Here is a 19,052-nt window from a genome sequence, read left to right on the forward strand (position 1 = left end):
TATTTGTGAATTATTTTGTTGTTATTTGGTTTGGGACTTTTATTTTGAAATATCGATGGTTGTATTTAATGGCTGACTGCCTGCAAGTTTCTGGCTACCATATAGAGTTTTGGAGAAAGGGGAAACTATGGAATATATAGTAGTAGAAATATGGGTTGGAAATAAGAATTATGTTATAATAAACTTTTATAATCCATGTAAAAAAATAACACAAGAAAGTATGGGAGCAATAAAAGGATTAAGAGAAAAAAAGAGTAATATTGTGTGGGGATTTTAATGCCCATAATACTTTATGGGGAGGTTTATTGACAGATACAAATGGTATTGTCATTGAAGAGGTAATGGAAAAAGAGAATTTAGTTTGTATAAATGATGGAACAAAAACTCGTATGGATGTAAATTTAGGGACGGAATCAGCAATTGATCTAACTATTGTTTCTAATGAATTGGGGGAATAATAAATTGGGAGGTATTAAACTGTACAGTGGGTAGTGATCATTTTCCAATATTAAGTACAATTGTAAATAGTGAAATAAGGAAGATAAAGAAAGTAAATACAGGAAAGTGGAAATATGAGAAGGCAGATTGGGAAAAATTTGAAAGAATATGTGAGGAAGGATTGAAAATGATCAAGATGAAAGAAAGAATAATAATTGAAAGAATATATACAGAAATAATATCAGTGATACAGAATGCTGCAAGAGAATGCATTCCGAAAAACAAAGGAAAAAGGGAGGGGAAAATAGTCCCATGGTGGAATGAGGAGTGTGCAATAACAGTTAAGAGGAAAAGGAAAGCATTTAAAATTCTAAGAAAAACTCACAATTGGGAAAACATGATGATATATAAAAAGGCACAAGCAGAAACTAGAATAACAATAAGGGAAGTGAAAAAAGAATATTGGAGAGCATATTGTGACGAAATTGGGAAAAATACTCCAATTGGGGAAGTATGGAATATGATTAAAAAGATGAGTGGCATTAGAAGAGAATATGTGTTAAGTAGTGGAGAAGAAATAGCAATAAGTGATGAGGAGAAAGCAGAAATGTTTAGAAAAGAATTTTCAAAAATAAATAGTTCGAATAATTTGATGAAGGAATGTAAGGAAATGATTTTATTCCCATTTATTTTAGGGAAAAAAGAGTAACAAATAGTATTCTAGACGTGCCTTTTTCATATTTAGAATTGAAGAGGGCGTTAAAAAATACAAAAGCGTCAACTCCAGGACAGGATGGCATTAGTTATGTAATGTTAAAAAAGTTAAGTGAAGAATCTCTTAAAGTCATTCTAGAGTTTTACAACAGGGTATGGGAAGAAGGGACGTTAAGAATTGGAAAGAAGCTGTAATAATTCTATTTTGTGTATTTTCAATGTATTTTCAGTGTATTTTGTCTCTGATCTATTACCCACAGTAGATGGCGGTAATGCTCTTTTTAAGAATGCGAACCGCCAAATAAGCACAAAGAAGAAGAAGAAGTTTCTCGCTTCCTGTAAGCAAGCTAGCGGCAAACACGAAAGTTGAGCATATGCTCAATGGATGTCTCTTCTTGCAAGGGATTTGAACATGAGATTAAGGAGTATTCAAAACAATTTTTTTCCTTGCATGCAGCTAAAGAGGTATGTCGTTTTATATTTTCTTTATATTTGTATTTTGTGTTTTGCAGGTCTTAAAGTTTGTTTGTTTGCTAATGTATGTTTTGGTTTGTATTAAGTTCATGTGGTTTGTATTCATTTAGTTTTCACGGTGGATTTGGGGGAAAAAGCCATCAAATAAACCAGTAGTACGGAAACCACTTGTGTCAGCATATGCTTGAGGGGAATTACAAAATATATAAAGTCAGTAGTCAACTTTAGTCAGTTAAAAACCTCATAATCATAAAACGTTTACAATTAAGTTTTGCAACAACGCACCCAAATACAGTAACAGCACTAATGTGCATATGAGGATTTAAGATATAAAGTAAATAAATTAGGTGTCATCAGCACAGAAACCATGATCCACTTACTATACATAATCCATTGCGATGTATTTGTTATTAAATGAATTTACGTTTCGCCAAATTGCCCTTCATTCAAGCCCTCGCTTTACCCGCGCTCATAACATTAGCACAGAATCAGTTCGGATCAGACGCAGGGAGTCAGTCGGCTTTACGCTGAATCACGCATGCGCAGTATCATCCGGCTCTCGAACATAGACAGTAAAAGAAATGGACACAGCGACCCGGAACTCAGTTCGCCTTTCGCTGAGCCCCGCCCCCTTAGTTACTGTTGCTACCTCCGACAAACAAATGGTCAAACACGACCAGCGCGGCATATTGCCATGTTGGGAAGAGGTATACCAGTGTGTGTCAGTGACCTTTTTTGGAGCAATACCTCCGCGATATCCTCCAGATCGAGGCAAAAGGGGTTACAGTATGCAGTGGAGGGATACATTCAAAATAGAAAAATACGCAATGAAGGAGACACTACTACTATCGAGGCTAATGCTTACTGCTCTCAAGCGAAATCTGAGAAACGTTACCTCAAATGCAACCAGCACCACCTTGTGGACCAGTCATGCTGGTCATTCTTTCATATGTTATGGTCTATTATTGTCTATTGCGAGTAGCGATTTTGTTCAAATACAAGGGTATGTTAGCTAGCCAAACCTACATTTGTGTCAAAGCCATTCAAAGCTAACTAACATTTCTCTGTTGTTTTGAGAATCAGGATCAGAATGTTTTATTTCCATTGTTGATTAACAGAATTCACAAATAGAAAATTGCTTTGGCTTAAATGGTGCATAACAGATAAAATAATCAAATGAAATGCATAAAATATAAGGCATTCAGATATCCATTTTGGGGGCCGTCCACAATGTTTTATTCATTGTAGGCACCGCTCACGTTGTGTTTTCGGCAGTGTTAATTTCGTTGACTAAATATTTTCGTCATTATTTTCGTCACGAATATATTTTTGCCGACGAAAACGAAACGAAAACTATAATAGAAGGCACTGATGGAGACTAAAACTATGACTAAATTGATTGACATTATCGTCAACGAATAAAGGACGAGACGAAAATAGACTGTGACGAAAATCAAATCAGCAGACGGGAGAGATGCGAGGAATGAGCAAAAGAACCGGCAAAACAGAACAGACTGCATGAGAGAAGAGAACCAATCAGAGCCTGACTTATTGAGACTTGAAGCGAAGGTTTTCAGTTTTTTATGAGCTCCCGGGAAGTCGGCATTCGAAGAGGTGATAGGGACTTTAAGCAACAGCCTCTGGTGGAACGGCAACGCCATTCTGGCGTTGTATTGCGCCTGCGCGAATTTAACTGCTACTTTGTGACGTTCTAATTTAACGGTCTACTACGGGAGAACAGCTGATTTGCCGGAGTCGCTACAACGTGAGAGGTTAGGTAAATAAATGTTATGTTTTTAGACTTATTTACATCATACAATATTAAAAACTCCTCTTCTGACAAAAGATTGTCATTTAACGCCAAAAGCAATCCTTCTCTTGCTTTTTTAAATTATATATTTTTTTGGATCTCAATAAATGAATTAATGCTGCGTTGCGCTGTTCTGTTTTACCGTTGCTTAGTGACTTTTACGTTCTTGGCTACAGCGGTGTGACGGCAAACTTCCGGTCGCTGTAGCCGTTCCATTCGCAGCTGTTGCTTAAAGTCCCTACTGTCTAAAAGAGCGACAAAATGTCCACAGCTCACTTCACGTTTGACGACGAACAAAACAAAACAAAGTGTAAAGCACGCGGAGCGCTCATTCGTGGCAAGAACACAACCAATTTGAAAAGACATTTACAGACGAGCCACCCGGACATTTTCTCAAATGTAATTTCACAACGATGTTCTTTTGTTTATTGAGCTAAGCAAAATTGTAATAGTTCAGTGCGTAGATGTTGTAGCATTAAATATTACGAACTGAAAAGTACTGTAAAATAGCCCCTTCTTCAAATTAGATGCGATGAATGCCCAGAATTAGATTAGTATATTTTATAATGTTCTACTTGTTGACAATATCACAAATATTTCTATATTAGTCATGTGAAACATGAATGTTCACATCCTATCATTATACATACAAATCTAGCAATATTGTAGTATTTAAAACATACAATATTGCTAGACAAATGAATACCTTATAAAATCTTGTTACTTTTTTTATCCACCTAGCTGCCAACTTATTAAATATTTACTTTAAATGTATGCACTTATTGTTCAGCTCAGCTGTAAGCTTTAAGGTCCTGGACCTAACGTTATTTTTCTTTTATTGATGGTCAATTGGCAGCTAGTTATTGTTTACATTATCATGACAGTGTTTGTTGCTGCATAAAAGCTTTTGAATCGAAATAAAGACACAGTTGTGTTGAAATAAAGTTGAATTTGTGTTTTATATATTTTGGTTAAGTTTGTTTCCTATACCAGCTGTAAAAAATTGTCTAGTAAATCTGTTATTGATTTTAGTCTTATTTTAGTCGACTAAAATACCAAGCAATTTTAGTCGACTAAAATACCAAGCAATTTTAGTCGACTAAAATAAGACTAAAATTAAAACAAATCAGATGACTAAAACTTGACTAAAACTAAAAAGAATTATAGTCAAAAGACTAAGACTAAAACTAAATTAAAATTTTGTGTCAAAATTAACACTGGTTTTCGGCTTTGGGAATGGAAAGAACACAACTCCTCCAGACAGTCTCTCGGGGTGTCTTGTGTCCGATTTACAAACGCCGTGGGCGCACCGCTTCACCATCTTGCTTGGAGTCGATGTTTGTCGGAGCTGCTCACATAGTAACGGTTGCTATGATGTGTGATTGGACAATGCCCGTTCTGGGGGAGGAGCCGGCAAAAGGCTAATTGAGACAAGTGAAGCCCATTTTTAGCATTTTTTAGCACTTCCGTTTCTGACGCGCAGACTCAAACGAAGCTTGACGACGTCAGCAACCTGTCAGACAGATGTAAATCTTCTAGTAGCTGTGCGTGCAAACTGCCATCTTTAATCTTGCAGAGACGGCGAGCTTGAGCGAGGAGTTCTTTGTCGTGAGTGAGCAGGAGTAAGTATTCTGATTAATTATTTTGTATAGTATTTTAAAATGTAACGCCAGTACGCCATATTAAGTTAATTGCCTGCGAGCTTCTCCTCCTGTCTGTACGGTAATTTCTCTACTGTGTGATAGGGAGTCAAGTGGTTATGACGCAATCGTTAGCCTATTTTAAAAAAAAACTGTTTCTACGGGGCCATAATGTAACATAGAAGGTAATGGAGCCCTTTATACATTGTCGTGTATCTTTAGAAATAAATAAAGGACAAACAGAGTCTTTAAACACCTCAGATGTAAAGTTATTCACTGTCAAAGTGACGCCAAAATGAATGGGAGTCAATGGGATGCTAACGCAAGTGAAGTTCTGCTACAAGATGGCGGCACGCGGCTGACTTCAACTTCCGGTCGACTTCCTTGCTGCCTGCTCTCGAATCGGATGCGTCCGAAAGAAACGGTTTTCGGTTCAGTGTACTGATGATCCAAAACCAATGCAACCGGTTCTTGACTCGAGAACGAGAATCACTCTAACCAGCACGTGCTGCAGTTCAGTATCATCAGCTGCTCTACTCGTGTTCATGTTCTCTTTAATACAAACTCAATTTGTGAATGTGTTCTCATTAACTATAAATACAGTACTGATATTTCAGAAATAATCCCTTATTCCTATTAAACATACTGTAGTCTTTAGAGTAATTATTGTCCAACTTCCCTGAAAACCCCTTTTGGCCTATACATTATCTATAATATACAGATTGGAAACATTCATCTTAAAAAAAAATTTTTTTTAATTATTTTTATTGTTTTATTTTATCACACTTTCCAATGTTTAACAAAATACTTAAATTACACGCATGCGCAGTTTCATCAGTTCATCGGTTCTCAAATCGGACGCGTCTAAAAGAAACGGTTTTCGGGTTCAGTGTACTGGTGATCCGAAAACCGAAGCAACCGGTTCTTGACTGGAGAACGAGAACTGCTCCAGCAGTGGGCGTGTTTGTTCATTATCTGGCTCGGCTCGGTGTTCATCTTCAGTTCGGTCTTCACAGCATTTCATTCAGTGTACTGTTTGAGTACATGAATTACTCCGGGATATTGGTTTATTCTGACTCAGAGCGAGTGTCAGTCACGTTAAAAAAAGTTAACAGCTTTAATAATTTGAGGATTAATGCTTATTGGAGACGCGAACCATTTCAAACAATTCAGTTCGATTTGGTGAACTGGGTCAACCGGACATCACTAGAGAACAGAGGAGGAGTAGCTTGGAGTGTTTGTTGGTCGTGCCAGATTGTTTGAAGCTGCTGTTTAGTGGTGGTTTGTGTTACGGAGCCAACAAAACCGGAAACGTGCGGATCAAATCCAAATGCAATGTTTTATAAGACCACATGGTAAGACAGGCTAAGATCAGACACTGGAAAACACGAGCTCTGTTCAGTGTTGCTGTCTGTGAGACGCGGCTCTCTGTCGTGTGCACCGAGCACAGCGCGCGAGTAACCAGCTACTCCGTTCAGCTTTTCTGCATCTTGTGTTTGAATGCTTTAAAGTCTTTTGAATTGTTAAATTGGCAGGTGACAAGGCGTGAAAATGATACGCTTTCGTGACGACACGCAGCACCGTTCTGTCAACTGTCCTGAGCATCTTAGAGTCTGATTAGAATATTGACTTGGTCCCTCTGTAGAGTTCGCTTTCTGGGGGAGTGAAAGCAGGGGTTGTATTGTCCTTCTCGGTAAGAGCTTGCATTCCGGCCCGTCTCTCCGAACAGAGCTGTTTTAAACATCCTTACCTCTTCCCCCATTACGGTGCCACTGGTTGAATTAATCCCAAGATCAGGTCTAATGCTGAATTTTTCCTCACAGAGTGGACAGAAGCAGGTCTGTGTGTTTGTCTGGCACTTGTTGAGGCAGGACAAACCCAGAGTCCCTATATATGTAATGGGAACTGTATCGGTTTTAATGTAAACTATAATGGTGTTGTTTTTTTTTATTATTATTTTTTTTTATGGAAACCATTGGTGGGATGTAATATGGCAGATGACAACCAATAGAACAACAGTAATTCCTATTGGAATAATGCCAAAACAAAAAGGAATTATGTAATGGTTTAATGGAAACTTTAAGAATATCAGATTTTTTTAAATTTTGTTTTCAGCAGAAAATTGATACTAATACTGTGTTGCAAATTATTGACATTATTGAGCAGAAGCTTGGCTCGCAAATCAAATCGCAATGTCAAAAAAAAATCACAATTCGATATTTTCCCCATATTGCACAGCTCTAATTTATGCTTTCTACATTTATTTTTTGTGTACATTTTTCCCAAACCATTGTTCGATGCAGTGCTTCCTGTAGTTATGCGAAGATTTGGTTTGCAAAACAGTATCAGTAAACAAGGCAATTTCTTATGTTTTTAAATCTGCAGTGAACTTCAGCTCAATCTCAAAGTACAAGGCAGTACTATTTTATGAATACCATTAATTCAGGTGTACTACTCTTGTCACACGTTTTATTTTTAATGTATTTTGCCTACTGTATAGTAGGATTCATAAGTTTCAAGTGTTGCTGTTTTTGTCATCTTGAAGCCTCAGTGAAACCGAGCAGACTGGATGTAGCATGATTCAAAATCCATATTTTTCAGTTACAGATACCAATATCTAGATTTGCCATTAGTAAATCATGATTAATTAAATCCTTGAGAGAATAACAGTGTGGTTATTGACAAAATACGATGTCATCAATCTGTCGAAAAGAACAAAATATTGTTTGCTTACCATTTAGATCAGGAGCAGATGTAAATTTGGCAAATTATTTTTATGTGAATGGTCTATACATTGGTGTCTCTCTCTCTTTTTTTTATTACAGTAAACAGGTGTCACTCTAACAAGTTTTTAACATTAATGCAACTGCTTTTTTAAACCTGTATGACAATGTTTTGGGCCATGTAATAGAAATCAGTGGGGAAACAAAACGAGTCCTGTTTATATATTTCCAGTATACATCAAACAATATATATATATTTATTATATTTGGGCAAAAAATTTGAACATCTTACGCCGAATGAAAAATGGATTTAGGTTTAAAAACAATCACACAGAATTTACATTAAAGTGAATTATTCCTTTATTGCTTTACATACAAGTTAGTACTGTTTTAAAATTATACATTGAAAAGTATACCAACTGGGAAATAAAATGGTTTAAAATGTAAAGCATTATTAAAGTTCAAACACATTGTTAAAAGCAATCAAATAACAATCTAAGTTTAAGAACATACAGTATCTTCTTTTAAAGAGGCAACACAGTTCGTCTAGCACACTGCCCTCTGTTTTCTCTTTCTAGTTAAACGAGGCCAAATCCACTGTTTACAGAGTTCAGACACATCAACATATCGACTCTGAATGCAGCGTAGCTCTTGTAGTGACAGGGGAGGCGTAATGTTTTGAAACAGGTGTATGCCACAGGGAACTTGGCAGTCACCAACTCCAACAGCAGGTGTTCCTCTGGCAGCTCCCATCCCACCCAGAACTTCATCAGGTTATTCAGCCTGGTCGGTGATGCTATGGAAGAGTAATTCAAGTAGGAACACATAACTAGTTGATTTGTTATATAATTATTATTAAATGGCAGAGACCTTAAGAAAAGACCGTTTGCAACACAAGTAGCATTAATAAACTCATACCTTCTTCAATGAATCTCCGCATATAGCCTGTGATGACACACATTTTTTCGACAGTAATGGAGTCACCATTGTCTTCATCATACGTATTGTCCACAGGTTTAGGCCACTGGATTTTCTGAAGAATTCCCTATGGGGTTTGAATAAGAATGCTAATGAGGTCATGAACTTGCTTTATTCATTGGTTTTCTTCATAAGACAAGGTCTGCGTAAGATGTTGGTGATTTTGTAAGTTTTCTATCCTGATTTTCATCCTCTATTTGAAACATTATTTTGGGGGCACACCTCTTAAGGCTTCTGTGTTCTGAATAGCTGAATTTTTTTCATCATAAATTCAAGAAAGTAGGCAATGATTAATTACAGCAGCAGGGCTTTTTTATAAAGAGTTTTGAATTGTATTTTATTTTATGTTTTTTTTTTTTTGAAAGGTTTCCTAAATGTCACATGAAAACATGAATGCAAATTTTTAATGTTAATATTCAACTCATAATAGTACAAATTTGGCATTATATCGACTACCCCAAAATGACCATTTGTGACATCTATAATGAAATAAGTTATACAGAGTATTGAATGTATTTTAAAAAAAAAAAATTATATATATATATATATATATATATATATATATATATATATATATATATATATATATATATATATATATATATATATATATATATATATATATAATTTTTTTTTTTTTTATATATACCAGAGAACACCAGATTTTACCTGTGATGTAATGTCCTGAGCTGACTCCCTTGGGAAAACAACATGGTGACTGTCTAGTCTCTGGGTGAGCAGTGGCCAGATGCCGGTGTCTTTGATGCCTTTTCTCAAATCTTTAATCTGGCACTTAACGCGTCCGAGTACCTGAAAACACACACAAACTCTGTTTTTCTGAATTCTGAGTATGGGTCAACATACTTGGCTGAATATCACTTCACTTTACTCACTCACAATAGATTCATTTACAAGGATTCCCAGACAGACAGATAGACAGGTGCTAGGGTGTTTTGCAAAGCGGGTGATTCTCAGATATTCTATGTGGATGCCAGGGTGTTACTAGCATGATACAGTACTGTACTAACACATGCATCGTTTTTCAGCATGTTACTCGAAGATTTTGATTAGGTGAATAGGGAATGAATCTTTTTCGGTGACTCCAGTCACACTATTATGATGAAAACAGAACCGCAAAACTTACAGCATGTGACAACAGCTGTTGAAACAGCCAGTCTCGATTACGCAACGATGGAGCAGGGAGATCCCAGCAAAGACAAAGATTTGTCAATTGAGTCATTTCTTCTGCAGTGAGTTGTGTTTTCTTGAGCTGCAAGAACAAATTGAAAATGTGAAAAGTATTACAATGATTCAGTGACATCTTTATACAATAAAGTACTTTATTACACTGGAAGTACTCACCAAACTAATGGTTTCCCTGTGGTCTAGGTCTGGGCAATCCTGCAGGGTCAGAACTGAAGCCGCGCTGTCAGCATTTCCTCCAGTCAGAAGGATGACCACAGGTAAACTCAGTCCAGAAAGACAAGGACCTCCGTGTAGAAAAGAGTGACCTATCATTCGGCCGGCCATTTGGAACAAGTTGCTGTCCCGTAATACAGCAGATGCAGAAGGGACACGGTGGTTTTTTTCCCCTTCAAAAAGTGCTGTGGTAGAAGAACCTAAAAATAAAAATGATAACTGTAAGACAATCATCTTTAATAGTAGTAGTCGTTTAAAAGCCATAACATTCTCTGCATTTGGCAAACTCTTTTACTGAACTAATTCCACCACTGGTGGCTTTTCTGTTGCTCCAGGTGTGTGTTCACTGCTATGTGTGTGTGTGTGTGTGTGTGTGTGTGTGTGCGCACAAAGAACAGCAATCAGTTACACACCTAAATTCAAAGTAAAGCCAGTCTTCAGTTTTTGCATCACCATTGACAAAACATGCCGGTTGACTCCTTTGCCAACAGCTGCATCTTCTAAACAGAAATCAACAACACAAGAACAAAAAGACAGCAAGCTCATGTACACTGCAGAAATTGTACAAACAGTTTTTGCTTTCTAATAATTGTAATAATTACGGCGAGTGATACCTGTCAAGCTACATCTCAATGGAGCTGACCAGTTAGCACTGTTCTTTTTATAAAATGAAATCAGTGTACTGTCCTGCTCATCCACAGAATCAAACTGGTTGATGAGTAGTGACAGAGATGGACAGTATTCGTTTTGGGATAGCAATTCATCACAGAACATTCGAGATGCTTTCTGTGGGTCAATTTCATTTTTCCATGCTGAAAAGAGAAATTCACAATTTATGCAAAGGGCATTTTACAAGCTTTAGTTGTATGACAAATCTAGTGTTAAAAAAAAGCCACAACACAGAAAAAGTTTGTATCGCTGCTTATTTCCCAGCAGTACAACAGCACTACCCAAGCAGAATGTGTCGTGTATAACCTGCTGATACTGATGTGAATGTGAATGTTTGTGCAGTTGAGAGTCCTGCCAATTCTTCTCTTCTTGAAGTGCTCGGAGAATCACTGCCACTGAAAGTCCACGCTCTAAAATAGGCATATAACACACGTTTTCAGTGTAGTTTATCAGAGCAGTTAGACATTTTCTTACACATTAAAGTTACATTGATTCTACAAAGATAAAATAAAGTCTTTACAGATAAAGATATTTGCCCGGTTTTACAAACAAGGTTTAAATCCTAGTCCCAGACTAAAATGCATGCTTTACCATTTTTACTGAATGCAACTTTCACTGTCATCTTAAAATGTCAGTGCTATTGATTTGTCTGAAGATGCACACCTGTAATGGTGTTTTTTTTTTTTTTTTTTTTTTTTTTTTTTTAAGCACTTTTATAAAAGTTACATGAATTACCCAATTTAACTAAGGCCTACTCATGGTTTATGAAACCAGCCCATTTTATTGCATGAATAAAAAAAAAAAAAAAAAGTCCACCCAAAAAAATATTTTTCTATCTTTTTTTTTTTTTTTTTTTTTTTTTCAGCTCCGCTTTCGACTTTTGTTAATCTTAGTCTATTTTCAGATATTTTAACTGTCCCTTACGTTTTCGAACAGACTTCATAGTGCACTATCCAAATGTAAATTTTTATAATTCATAAACATAATAATTTATATATTAAAATGTGATAGAGAAAAAGGCAACAAAGTTTTTTTTTAAAATTTTTTTAACAAAGATCAGAACTGCTGTTATAATGTAGAATTTTGAGGGTGCACTCTTGTCATAAATTAATCTGTTACTTTTACTACATAATTTTTAACAAAAAACATTGGTAAAATATATATTTGGGAGTCTTTCCAATGATGTATAGTTTGTCAAGATTAGATTTAATTGTAATATAGTGAAGTAAATGTAAGTGTCCCATATACAATTACATTATATACAATATTATTATACCTTTAACAAACAAGGTCTTTAACAATATGGATAATTTTCCTCTTTGCACAGCAACACATTTTATAGTTTTAGATTTGGTAGATTTGTTTCTTTAAAACACATGTCATTTCCCTTCAGGAGACTTTGAGTAGCTGGATCAACATGATTAATATTGTGCCTTCTAAATATTACTGCTAGATTTATGGAATAGGTGGACTAATTTTTTTATGTATTAAATTAAGTGTCATTCTACGTCGTATTATAACTTTACCCTTCACCACATGTGCTTGCATGATAAGGTAGGAGATCAGTTGGGAGTGAAATCTGGCAAATGGGACAAATCTGTAAAAATAAAAATGTAAGAAAATGATATATGTTACTCATTGGTTTCCAGTAAAAGAAAATACATTTGACTTAATAAATAATACTATGCAAAAGTTTCAGATCAGTCTCGTAAAATTTCAGAATATCCTCACAACAGTTTGCATGGAACCACAGATATCTGGGTGCACGTTTTGATAAACAAAAATCTGCATTTATCAAAGAATGCATTTTGATCAAAATACCTGTTCTGGTTCTTCTAGATCAGTGTGAAGTGAGCTTGGCTGGTCAGTCGCTTCGCTATCATTTTCATATTCATAATCAAGAACCGTCACATCAGTTACAGAGTCCTAATGAAATGATGGAAATGGATTGGCAATGATAATATTAAGAAAGCATTATTAAAGAAAAACAATACAATTAAAACCTACAGTCTTGGTTACATTGCACTCTTTGATGTGTAAGGGCAGCAATGGCAGTGGTATTTTCATGCCACATTTCATACAGTTTGACTGTGGCATCTTTGAAAACTCCACAGAATCAATGGGTAACGGTTCAGTGGAAAGTTGCTCTTGTAGTGGAACTACAAAAAGCATGTTCTTCCCATTATTCGACACCAATTTCATGAGCCGAGTTGAGTATCCATCAGAGTCTGTGGGAATTATAGACAGCTTTCGCCGCCGCTCACCACCACCTAAAAGTAAAATCAGAGGACAGTCAAACTCAGGACTAATGCTGCCTTTACTTGCTATCAGAACTGTTGTTAACATGAGTTACCTAGTCAAAATTTGGACATGAATGATCTCTTAAGTTTATAACTCAAGCTCAGAAATAATTTTAATGCACAAGTTCTCAAGTTGTGCAGGCCTTAAACTTAAAACATGGCAGAGAGGAGCACAATTGCTGCGGTGACTGCTATTCTTTATAGTTTTTTCCATAATGGCTACATCAGCTTGTAATGCATATTTACGTAATTTTATGCGTACCCAATGTCAGCAAAGAATCAGCAAAGCAACACTTGAATGACAAATGTATAATTAGGACTACTTATTTGCAAAGGACATTTTCTGATAGCACAAGAATTCTTCACACCCTACTTGCAATACAATCAGAGAGAACTAAAAACTTCATTACATGTTTTATTTATATTTGACAGGCAAAATATAAATACCTGTAGACTTGTAAAACATCCAGCCCCCCTGAAGAGTTTTTAATTTAGGAAATTCTTCCTCAAGTAGAGTGACAATCTTTAACAAGCATAAAACACCACATTCATTATTCATTTTTTAAGTCATGAAAAAAAAAAATACTTGCATTATGATAATGTTTGCAATTACCTCACTGTGTTTAAAACTGTCTGGAAAAGTTAACACCCTTTTCCCAAGCCCAGCATGTACAAGTTTTAGGTCTTCATCTCCTTTTGGAGCAAACAGGGTGTGTTCAGAGAGCACATAAATGAGAAAATCTGTCTTTTTCACAGTACCAGGTTTGGCCACAGGGGAACGTTTTTTGCCCCTAGGCTGGTCATTTTCAGTCCCAAGCATACTTGTGAATTGCCTATGGTAAGAGTGACAAAAAGACAGACGCATGAATAGTATTTCAGCAGAAGGTTGGAAAAAGACAAGAAAAGTTACATTTTTAAATGTTTAAAAGCTTTCTACCGTGTTTTTAAATATTTAATGATGCTAAATATTAAAATGGTAAACATATAATTACCTTTTTAATGCCTGCCTCACCCTATTTTCAGGTTCTGGCAGAGGAGTAAGGCCACTTGAAGAAGATTGAGTCGGGTTCCTGTCTAACACATCAATAAGAGCGCTTGCTGCTGATTCCACTTTTGATGATAGAGCCTGTCAAACAAACATTTTACCTTAAAAACCTTGCATGAATTAATGTTAAATCAACAATACTATGCATTCTGATATATTATTGGCCTGTAGTCACTTAGATATAAGTTATGCTTTCTTTACTTTAAAAACTGTTTGCCATTATTGCAGCTTCCTGTTGTTAGCCATTCAGTCTAATGTAAAAAAAGAATACATTTCTAATATATATTACTTTGAATAAATAAAAGATAAAACAAAACTGCTTGCTAAATTAATTATATATTAAATTGAGGTAAAACAACAACAAACTGTCAGAGACTGAAAATACAGAACTGAAAAGTACATTGATTCTTGGATCAGACATGAAATATGATCAGTTTACTCATGTGTCAGCTGGTGTAACAATCGGTCCACTGGAGGTGAGTTAAAGAATGCAAATGGATTTTTATTTCACAAGTAATCCAAAATGGAAACATGATTCAAACAGAGGCTTGACTTTGAAATTCGTAGCAGTGAATGAAGATGTATCATATCGATCACAAGTGCAGTATGGAGTACCTCAAGGCTCAGTACTAGGGCCGCTACTCTTCCATGCTCTATACAAACTAATATATTCCATTATCATTAATATATTGCTGTCTATGAAGGATCAGAAAGCTCTTAGATTTAATTTAATTATATATATATATTATAAATTCTTTATTTTCTTTTTTATATTTATTAATACATTTGAAACGAGTTAGATACAAAAGTAATCTAAACAGTAGTCAGAATACATTACATAAAATTAGTCATCTAGATTACATTACTAACTACAGATTTTATCACGTAATCTGTAATCATTTTTGGACTGCAAATTGTAAAAAAATCTACCCAGATGAAATATATACAAATAAAAAATCTAAAATGTGAACACATACAATATACTCCTCTTTTCTTCAGCAGTGCAGTTTTAAATGTATGTTCTCTTATTTCAGCTACGAGGTCATGCCTTGATATATTGATCTTCTGTTGGTGACATGGTCTCATGTGATACAAATTTACCAAAGTTCACCAGACTTGAATTTTGGAATGCGGTGAAATGGAAAACAACTTCACATGATCTTGTGTTTCTGCTCTCCCGCATTTATATGTGTGTGAATAGAAGTCAATGGAACGAAAACAGTGTGACTGACCTTTAACATAAAAAGGGACAAGTGCTTCAACATGTCAACACAGAGAAAATAACATTATATTTCAAGGGTGTTTAAAGTGTTTTGTTTGTATATCTTGCCTTCTTCTGTTGACTCTCCTCTTCTATAGGAACAATATAGTGAGTCCTGTGGTCTCCTTCAGTGCAGGACAGACACACACTCGTCTGATCATCTCTGCAGAACAGCTCCAGAGGTCTCTGGTGTTTCTGGCATATATAATCCTCCAGATTTTCCACAGCGTTGATCAGTTTGTGTTTCTTTAGACGTGGGACTCTGTGATGAGGCTCCAGATGAGTCTCACAGTAAGAGCTTTGACACATCAGGCAGGACTTCACAGCTTTCTGCAGTATTCCATCACAGAAGTCACAAAACACCTTAGGTCTTCCTAGATTGAGCTTCTCCTGAAAGTGTTGCGCAAAACTCTCAGCATTGTATTCAGGGGCACCGCTAAATTTTCTGGGCCCGCTGAATATCAAATTGATTTGGGATTGCTGTAGAGTTTGCTTAACCCCCATTAACGTGCCACTGGTTGTATTAATCTCAAAGTCAGGCATTCTGGTGAATATTTGTTTACAGAATGGACAGAAGCAGGTCTGTGTGTTTCTCCAGCACTTGGTCAGGCAGGTTCTGCAGAAGTTGTGTCCACATGGAGTGGTGACTGGATCAGTGAACACATCCAGACAGATGGAGCACTGGAGCTCCTCATTTAGTGGACCACTGGAGGATGCCATGCTGAAAAGATAAGTAAGAGACAATATATCATCTACGTTGCTGAATAGAGTAAATTGGATAAATTTAATGAACACTGAGTAACAAGGTTTGTGTGCAAAAATTGATGTTGCATGTTAAAAATGATTCAAAATTATGAACTACTGTCTAAGTCAAAGTAGCCATAAATCTATGCATGACAACAGTTTCTGTCAGGAAGTTAAGGCAGTGTTGATGAATGTCTTTAATGTCTTCACCACTAAAACCTCACCCTGCTATAAGCTCTGCCTCTAACTTCCTGCCTGAGACTGCTGATCTGATGCTTCAGATGACTCTCCGGCACTGCATTATTTGGTGGTAGAAGAAACTAGATAAACTAAATATCTGTCACAAGAAGCCACAAATGTAACTAGTTTTTACAACATTATTTTAATACTATTTGTCACGGTTTTGTTTAGTTTGGACTGAGTTGTTATTAGGGTTTCTGATTAAAGTTGTCATTGTGTTCAGGTGTTTCTCATCCTGATTTGGTCAGTGTACTTAAGTTCCTGTCTGTTTAGTTTGTGTGGTTTGTTATTGATGTTCTGATGTTTGTCCATGGGGATGTGGTTGCTGTGGATGCTTGTGATGTGGCTTATTAAAAGTGCTGTCTGCCTTTATCACTCTCACACAACTGTGATTATCTATCTATCTATCTATCTATGAAATACAACACAGAAAAAAGGTAAGTGCTATATTTTAAACTAATAACTCTGTGGAGTAGTCCTAAAGAGAAAAGTGGTTTACTATTACCCATGCCTACTTCTAATGGATTCTGTCATCCTTTCCTCATCCTCAAGTGATTGCAAACCTGTATGGCTTACTTTCTTCTGTGGAACACAAAAGAAGATTTTTTTGTAGATCGTTAACAAACCATTTTGTTTGTACCTTTTTGATTTCGACTGTATTGACAAATGCCTTGAATTTCTCAAATTATCTTTTTTATCTTCCACGGTAGAAAGAAGCTCATACAGGTTTCGAAATGACATGATGTTGAGTAAATGGTGGTTTTCATTTTTGGGTGAACTATCTCTTTAAGAACTTTATTATTTGTAAGTAAAGACACTGATTTATATTTAATCAAGAATGCACAATTTACTTCTTTTCAAATGAATTAGAACTAAACATCTAAAGAGAGAAGTTCTTGCTTGTAATTAGTAGGTCTAGATGGTGGTCACAAAAATAAAAAAATCATGGTAAATTATGTAGGTCGTTGGAGTTTTCCATTTACCTTTTCATGCAGTTTTATCGTGGATATTTTCAGCCAGCATCGCTATATAACTTTTAATCTCTGGTATCACACGATACGACTATAACCGTAATTCTGCGTCACTATGAATAGAAGAAGCGACTTGTATCACTTTACTCTGTTGCACAAACGCAGCGGGACTCTGCAATTACAACAAAGATTCACAAGTTTCACAAAATTGTACACAATTAAAGGGGAAACTATAGCCTTCATAAAGGTAGATCACGGACTCGCGAAGCAAAAAACAAGCGGGTATACCGAGGTTATACGCAGATATTGATCCTTAGAAGTCGTAATACACAAACGGCCCTGGGAAAAATAAGCATATAGACTATGACGTATACTTGCGTATGGCGCCGACCGCGCTACTGCAGGGTACTACCCAATAAATCATTGTGAACACCGGGCATCATTTTTGTTTAAAGAAGTTTCAGTTAACCTTTTTCTTTTTTCTTTTTTTTTTCTCCATTCTGTCCCATTTTTCCTGTTTATTCAGTCTTTAAAAGTACACCTCAAACCTTCCTTTACAGCCAAATCAATGACATACTTTCTAATACTGATTCAATCTATTAAACTACTGAACTATGTATCTTTCCATCACTTACCTGTGAGTGAGTATCAGGTCTGAGTGTTAACTTCTGTTTCTGAATAGAAGTGTTTGAAGCTTCCTGTTCATCGGTTTCGTTTCACCTTCACTCACTTGCCATTTGCCAAGGTGTCATATAGCTCCACCTATAATTTTGAATATGGAAAAGTTTCTTATTCATCCCTGCTGAGTGCGTAAACCTGTGAGGAGAATCTATGTGCTAATTTGTTAAGTTCATTAATTATGACGACAGAAGCGGCAAATATCAAGTTACTGGTTCAAACTCAGCTTGATTTGATTGGTTCTTACCAGGGGTGGTTCTAGGGTAAGTGGAGATCCGGGGCTTAGCCTAGAAAAATCTATGTATGTGACTTTTTATTTTAATAAATCAGAAAGATTTACCTTGTTTAAAATATACAAAAACAATAAAAACAAATTTAAAACCTTTTATTTAAAGTATTGAGGAAAATACATTTGTTTTTTGCAAACAAAAATTAAGAATTGCAAAACAAATGAAGCAGCGCGAAAGCAATGATTTTGCAATGCATATTTTCCATGGTCATATCTATTAATTTATTTGCAACGCTGCTTTTATGTTGCTTGTCAGTCTAGTTTGAGCTTGCCATACCATTTTTCCTTTGCGCTTCACTTTTCTGCACGTCTCTCTTTGTGGCACGGTTTTGACGTGGGGGCGGAGTCAATGGACGGGGGCGTGTACAACATGCCTCCATGGAAGTGACGTCATCGGCCCCAGACGCAGGCCATTTGATTCAGTTCCGTTGTTCGTAAAGGGTTTGCGAATCATTTGAGTCAGTTCGGGAGTTCGTAGCGAGATCGCGAATCATTTGAGTCAGTTTGGGAGTTCGCAGCGGGATCGCGGATCATTTGAGTCAATTTGGGGATCGCGAATCATTTGAGTCAGTTCGGGAGTTTGCAGCGGGTTCGCGAAACATTTGAGTCAGTTCGGGAGTTTGCAGCGGGTTCGCGAATCATTTGAGTCAGTTCGGGAG

At 36.2% G+C, this 19,052-nt stretch overlaps 1 protein-coding gene and 1 long non-coding RNA gene across 3 annotated transcripts; one reads left to right on the top strand and one right to left on the bottom strand.

Annotated features, from left to right (window-relative positions):
• Window positions 1-1,489: 1,489 nt before the first annotated feature.
• On the top strand, window positions 1,490-14,913 carry LOC113041236 (uncharacterized). Its single transcript, XR_003275357.1, has 3 exons — window positions 1,490-1,617; window positions 10,167-10,240; window positions 14,189-14,913. It is a non-coding gene; the product is annotated as an uncharacterized LOC113041236 (long non-coding RNA).
• LOC113041235 (uncharacterized) lies at window positions 7,963-18,254 on the bottom strand. Of its 2 annotated transcripts, XM_026199665.1 has the most exons (17): window positions 18,062-18,254; window positions 16,961-17,037; window positions 15,541-16,192; window positions 14,158-14,291; window positions 13,779-13,998; window positions 13,613-13,688; window positions 12,873-13,135; window positions 12,687-12,791; window positions 12,392-12,462; window positions 11,172-11,275; window positions 10,811-11,008; window positions 10,610-10,696; window positions 10,140-10,396; window positions 9,922-10,047; window positions 9,447-9,587; window positions 8,718-8,844; window positions 7,963-8,595 (listed from the first exon to the last, which is right to left on the bottom strand). In XM_026199665.1, exons 2-17 carry the CDS (start codon window positions 16,987-16,989, stop codon window positions 8,378-8,380), a joined length of 2,808 nt encoding a protein of 935 aa, XP_026055450.1. In that variant the 5' UTR covers window positions 16,990-17,037; window positions 18,062-18,254; the 3' UTR covers window positions 7,963-8,377. The 2 variants fall into 2 exon arrangements, with proteins under 2 accessions (XP_026055450.1, XP_026055451.1); XM_026199666.1 differs by lacking the exon at window positions 16,961-17,037 and having other exon boundaries at window positions 8,349-8,595.
• Window positions 18,255-19,052: the final 798 nt, after the last annotated feature.

The sequence above is a fragment of the Carassius auratus genome, chromosome 23 (genome assembly GCF_003368295.1).
Source record: "Carassius auratus strain Wakin chromosome 23, ASM336829v1, whole genome shotgun sequence".
Taxonomy (NCBI): domain Eukaryota; kingdom Metazoa; phylum Chordata; class Actinopteri; order Cypriniformes; family Cyprinidae; genus Carassius; species Carassius auratus.

What these genes read in the sequence shown, in the direction of transcription:
- LOC113041235 (XM_026199665.1), bottom strand. Translation starts at nt 16,989, where the DNA reads ATGACAGAATCCATTAGAAGTAGGCATGG. An exon ending in GATGTTTTACAAGTCTACAG is followed by an intron (nt 13,136 to 13,612) that starts GTATTTATATTT and finishes TTTTACTTTTAG; the next exon opens with GTGGTGGTGAGCGGCGGCGA. An exon ending in AACAGCTGTTGTCACATGCT is followed by an intron (nt 9,588 to 9,921) that starts GTAAGTTTTGCG and finishes GTGTGTTTTCAG; the next exon opens with GTACTCGGACGCGTTAAGTG.